Source organism: Cannabis sativa, chromosome 4 (genome assembly GCF_029168945.1).
Source record: "Cannabis sativa cultivar Pink pepper isolate KNU-18-1 chromosome 4, ASM2916894v1, whole genome shotgun sequence".
Classification (NCBI taxonomy): Eukaryota; Viridiplantae; Streptophyta; class Magnoliopsida; order Rosales; family Cannabaceae; genus Cannabis; species Cannabis sativa.
In genome coordinates, this window is record NC_083604.1 from 70,802,412 (window position 1) to 70,808,123 (window position 5,712).

Below are 5,712 nucleotides of genomic sequence, written 5' to 3' on the forward strand. Positions count from 1 at the left end.
CTCCCTCTTCTTCCTTATTTATTTTTGGTGTTAAATGTTTAATTTGTACTAAAAAGGATTGGGACGAATCCCAAAAACCAAAATAAAAATGAGAATGTGAAATTGGGTCTGTTCCCGCATTCCCGATCAGGATTCAGCCACTCTCTTCTCCGTTCTTCGATCCGGTACTTCCATCCCCCCTTCTTCACTCACCCATTTTTGTTTCTTTATGCAAAAATAATTCATATTTATATTTTCATTACTAATTTTGTTACAATTTATTTATTTATTTATTTTTTTTGGGGGGGGGGGGGGGGTCAATAAATGATGATCGCACTCTATGTTGTATCGCTGGATTTGAATTTGTTGTATATCAATTCTCGCTTGTTTCGAAAAATGAACGATTCTGTTGGTGTTTGTTGCTCTTGCATTACTGTCTTTTCAATTTCTTTTCTTCTTTGAATTTGGTATGGTAAAAACAAGGGAATCCAATTACGCTGTGTATTTTTTACTAGTAATAATGGTTTGAACTTTAAAGATTGTCAAGACCCGTACTATTATTTGTCAATTATATAAAATTGGAGACCTTAAACGTGATAGTTCAGCTTAAAAGGGTTGCTATAATTCTGTTCATATGTTAGTTTTGCTACATGTAGCTTTAATTTTGTTGGCCCGTGTCCAAGCCACACGTCTCTTGTAAGAGGATCAAATGTCTGGAATTGGACAAAGTATTTTGTATTTGTTGTGATTTATACCATTTTCGACTTTTTTGGTATATTGTCTTTCTCTTAGTTGTTCTTATTCCTTCTTTTGCATATGTTCTCCGCTACTGTGGCCCTTAAAGGTGTACATTTCTCAACCTATTCTAACTCTTGTGGTTCTGTTTGTGCTTTTTTGGTTTATTTTAAGTTCCTTTTGTATGGAAGATTTATGTTATGTTTGGTCTATGTATAGACAGTGGTAGTGCTGAGTTTGACTGTCCTAGAACTAGAAGGCTTTTGGACTTCTGTTGATGGGTGCTCCTAAACAGAAGTGGACAGCAGAAGAAGAAGCAGCCCTTAAAGCTGGGGTAATCAAACATGGGGCAGGAAAATGGCGCACGATACTCACAGATCCAGAGTTCAGTTCTATATTGCATTTGCGTTCAAATGTTGATCTCAAGGTATCCATCTGTAAATTTCTTGCGGTGACAGTAAGTAAGTTTCAGAATATCATCAGTCTGGATGGATGGTTTTATGTTTCTTGGGCCTTTAACTCTTTTCCAATTATATTATGCATTTTGCATCTTTCAAGATCACATTTTATTTGGTTCGGACAGGATAAATGGAGAAATATTAATGTGACTGCAATATGGGGGTCAAGGCAGAAAGCTAAGCTTGCGCTTAAAAAGAACCTACCAACACCTAAACTTGATAACAACCCTTTGGCTTTGGTTACTGTAGTTCAGAATGTTGAAGAAGTTGTTGATGCTAAGCCTCTTGCAATTGCTAGTGGAACAATGCGAAATACCAATTCAAAAGAACCAAATGCGAGGTAGATTAAGTTGACTTAACAATTTTGCTTTTTTCACTAATGATTGTAGCTTTTCTTTTCCTAGTATAGACAACTCATTCTGAAGAAAAGCTATTCTTACTTGGTCCTTCTCATTCTTTGATATCATTCTAGAAACAGCCTTGCTTTTGGTTGGATGCTTGGATTTTTCAGCTATAGACATTTGATTAGCTTATCCCTGTTGAGTTGTTAGAAGTGCTTAAGTGGTGATTTGCATTTGTTTATGGCCAAAATTTGTCTGCTTATACTAGTGTGTGTGGCCAATTTGGTAATTTGCATAAACTTCTAAAAATTACTTAAATCCTAGAAGATTCTAGATTGCACTCTTCTTTGTTGAGGTGGAAATTTGAGGGTTCTAATGGACAGAAATTTATATTGGAGGCTGTACTGTTTCATTTTGCTTGAAGCGTAATGACTAGCTTTGTTTGGGTTTTCTTTGGTTGGTTGCAGGTTGGATAAGCTTATATTAGATGCTATTACCAATTTGAGGGAGCTGAGGGGTTCTGACAGGGCTGCAATTGCAATGTACATAGAGGTATCTGTGCTTATATTTTCTAATTTGGTCTCAGAAGCCTCTGGTAAGAATTAATAACAATTTGAGAAGCTTTTCATAATCTTAATATTTGAAAAACTATCCGGAATATATCATACTTATTAAACAAATACTCATGGAGTCAAACTGCATAATCGTTTCAAAGATTCTTTTTTTACTTTGTTTTTTGTGATGTACTAGAGTAATTGTTAGCTGATTTGTACTATAGCCTAGTTGTCTCCTTTCTAAGAGCAGAGGACACAGATAGTAACATGTAGTGGCTGAGTCACCTGTGTCACCGATAATATTGCCAATTTCAAATTAATTGGATTCACTACTGCTAAGCCACTGAGGCTATATCTCAGTGGTGAGGGTCCTGACCTGAGGGATGGTGGGGAAAAGGGTGGTGGTCTCAGGTTCGATCCTGGGACCTCTTGGTTCTTTAAGGTGTTGTGTAGTGCACCAACTGGGCTACACAGCAAAAAAAAAATAAATAAATAAATAAAGGGATTCACAACCATTAAAATTTGGCGACAGTTTCAAGATGCTTATTGTGAACTTTGTGATATAGCCACTTACCAATTCTATTGAATGCTTCTGCATTCTGCTAAGTAAACAATGTCATCTCAACTAATAAGGACAAACTGTGTAATCCAGAATATGAAAATAATTTCACATATTTCACATTTCTTTTTTCAACTTTGGTGTTTAGTTTCTCCCTTAAAATGCTTCTTGATATTTTCCAACTTCATTATGCAGGAGAAATATTGGGCGCCACCAAACCTCAAAAAGCTGTTATCAACAAAACTAAAGCATATGACAGAAAACGGGAAACTGATTAAGGTAAGACTATCTAGATTAAAAGTGCTTGTTTTAATACATTTGCCATTTGTGCATTGCAATGAGGAATCGATTGAGTTCGAAAAGCATTGCTCTGTAAAATTGAATATCTTTTTTTCAATCTGTAATCTAAGTATGCACATGTAGATCGTTTTCCATTGTTATGCACGCGTCTAGATCAGTGATTCGATAATTTCAGATAATGTGGTGTTTATGAAAGCACATTAGTAATTGCAGAGATATGCTAGAAGTGAAAGTTAAATGGAAAAAAAAAGTTTAAATGTTAAAAGTACAATTTCCAGTTTATCATTTCCATATTATTTGTGTTTACAGGTTAAGCATAGATACAGGATTGGATCAAGCTCAACAGGTGCTGAAAAGAGAAGAAACTCATCTGTGTTACCTCTCGAGGAAAGGCCAAAGGATCACTCAGTAGCAGAGAAGAGTGATGTCATTATTCTTACTAAATCTCAGGTTGATGCAGATCTTTCAAAGATGAGGAGCATGACTGCGCAAGAGGCAGCTGCAGCCGCTGCACAGGCAGTTGCTGAGGCAGAAGCTGCCATTGCAGCAGCTGAAGTGGCAGCAAGAGAGGCAGAGGCAGCTGAAGCTGAAGCAGAGGCAGCACAAGTTTTTGCCAAAGCAGCAATGAAAGCATTGAAAAGTAGGACGCTTCGGTGTTGGTAAACTACTCTGGCTAAATTGGTTTTTGTAGGGAACTGTTGCTGGCATAAAATTTGATTCTAAGTACTGGGGGTGGGGGGAAGGGATTTCCTGCTTTGGGTGAAACAAATATTCCTCCCATAGTTGAGAAAATGTGTCGGTCTTTACATGTTTTAATAAAGCATACATTCTACAACTACAATTATTCAGGTTGTTAATCTGGGTTTTCCATTTTTCAGATGTGACATGACATTAAATTCACATGTCAGTGACACAAACGAAAGGAAGAACCGTATTTGGTATGTGAAAATTATCCCAACCCGGTATGTCTTCTTCATGCATCTGCTGGTGTACATAAATTAGGCTTGTAAATCTGGAGAATGTGACTTTTATGTGAACTTATGTTACTTTTTTGGGGGTTCCATTGCATATGGAGTTTTGTTTTTAGATTTTGAAAACAGATGAAAAGTTGTGTAAGAAAGAAAGAGTTATGGATACCCCATGAGAACCCCTTCCCTATGTTACTCGTTTTGATTTGATCCAGAGGGAAGATCGACTGAACAGAAAATTAACAATGTATGGTAGTAGGAGCATTGTGGCCCTTTGTGTTCTTACATTATTAGTCATTGTGGACTTTCTCTCTTACCCTTCCTTGCTCATATGTGGTTTTCTTTTTACAAAGAGTAATGATACGTGCAATAGCAAATCACTTTTAATAAGTGGGTTCTATTAAAATGATTGTTTAAAAAATTCGCCATTAGTGTCATTGTGTGTACACATTATTTTTTTTAATGCATTTTGGAGCAAAGCCTAGTCGGATTAGACCTTTTTAGACTTTTTTTTTTATAAATCATCTGATGAGAGTGTATTCCTTTCATTATACGAAGAACAAAGGCAAGGCAACTAACCCTTTAGATTTGGATTTAACTTTGACGGGACTTTTGTTTGATTTTCACATAACCTTAAGACAATCAAACCCACAAAGAAGAAATTGATTTAGAAATAACTACGAATGAACCCTTTAAAACATTTAAGATTTTCGACAATTATCAATTTGGATGGTTATAAAAAGGAAGGCCTTCAAAGGTCCAGAAGTATCACAAGAACAATGAACATTCAACAACAAAACATGGTAACCAAATGGTAACATTTTATCCACCTTAAAAAAACACAATCTGAGTTAGTGTTTTGCTAACATCATGTTCATATATACACTTCAAAATTTATAAAAAGCATTAAACTTGGACCCAAACCAAACTCAATCCGAATAACAAAAGAAAAGCAGTCTATGAATTAGCAAATACCAAAATTCTTTTCAAACTCCACTCATAATCTGCTTATGAGTAACACAAGAAACTTCAATAACAGTTTATCCCTTTCCATTTATGATCAAACCAAAGAATCATTATTCTACATCAATGGAACTAAACTCAAAAGAAGAAGAAGAAACAAAAATTGAGTATTGAGTTTACTTATTCCAATACTACAGTAGCACCCAACTCCTTGAGCTTTTCCATAATTGGACCAGCCTCCTCTTTTGTCAAACCCTTCTTCAACACAACAGGAACCTTCTCCACCAACTCCTTGGCCTCTTTCAGACCCAAATCGGTAAAAGTTCTCACCTCCTTTATGATCTTGATCTTCGCCGCCGCATCGAACTTCTCAAGCTTAATGTCGAAAGCCGTTTTCTCCGCCGCCTTAGCGTCAGCTGATGCCGGCCCAGATCCAGCCGCTCCTGAACCGCCTGAACTGGGGGCTGAGATCGCCGGACCGTACCTGTTGAGGCCCATTTTATGGCGGAAGAGAACAGAGTAGTCGTACCTCTCGAGCTTTGTGAGGTCGAGGAGCTCGTCGGCGATTCGCTCGAGCTTCTGGGTTCGAGGCTCTGTGGCTGTGGCTGTGGCTGTGGCGGCGGATAAAGTGCGAAAATTGGGATTTGAGGAGGCGAAGAGCCTGGTGAGAGACCTCGGGGAGATTTTTGTGGCTAGTGAAGACATGTTTGGTTGGATTATCGGAATATGAGTTTTGGGTTGAATTTCTTGGTTTCTCTTAATTTTTATTTTTCAGAATTTTCTTTTTTGGTGTGGGTTTCAGTTTCATGGGCGATCCCAGTGAGTAGTGAGTGCAGAGGCTCCAGTTTTTGGCTC

At 37.3% G+C, this 5,712-nt stretch overlaps 2 protein-coding genes across 4 annotated transcripts; one reads left to right on the forward strand and one right to left on the reverse strand.

Annotated features, from left to right (window-relative positions):
• Positions 1 to 4,210, forward strand: LOC115714046 (telomere repeat-binding factor 2). Of its 3 annotated transcripts, none has more exons than XM_030642568.2 (7): positions 1 to 164; positions 934 to 1,141; positions 1,298 to 1,512; positions 1,981 to 2,065; positions 2,822 to 2,905; positions 3,236 to 3,585; positions 3,805 to 4,210. In XM_030642568.2, coding segments are annotated over exons 2-7 (885 nt in total). In that variant the 5' UTR covers positions 1 to 164; positions 934 to 991; the 3' UTR covers positions 3,806 to 4,210. The 3 variants fall into 3 exon arrangements, with proteins under 3 accessions (XP_030498428.1, XP_030498429.1, XP_030498427.1); XM_030642569.2 differs by having other exon boundaries at positions 4 to 164; positions 3,236 to 3,566; XM_030642567.2 differs by having other exon boundaries at positions 4 to 164; positions 3,236 to 4,210.
• A 623-nt stretch (positions 4,211 to 4,833) lies between these two features.
• LOC115711927 (uncharacterized) lies at positions 4,834 to 5,712 on the reverse strand. Its single transcript, XM_030640121.2, has one exon. It carries the CDS (start codon positions 5,560 to 5,562, stop codon positions 5,038 to 5,040), a length of 525 nt encoding a protein of 174 aa, XP_030495981.2. The 5' UTR covers positions 5,563 to 5,712; the 3' UTR covers positions 4,834 to 5,037.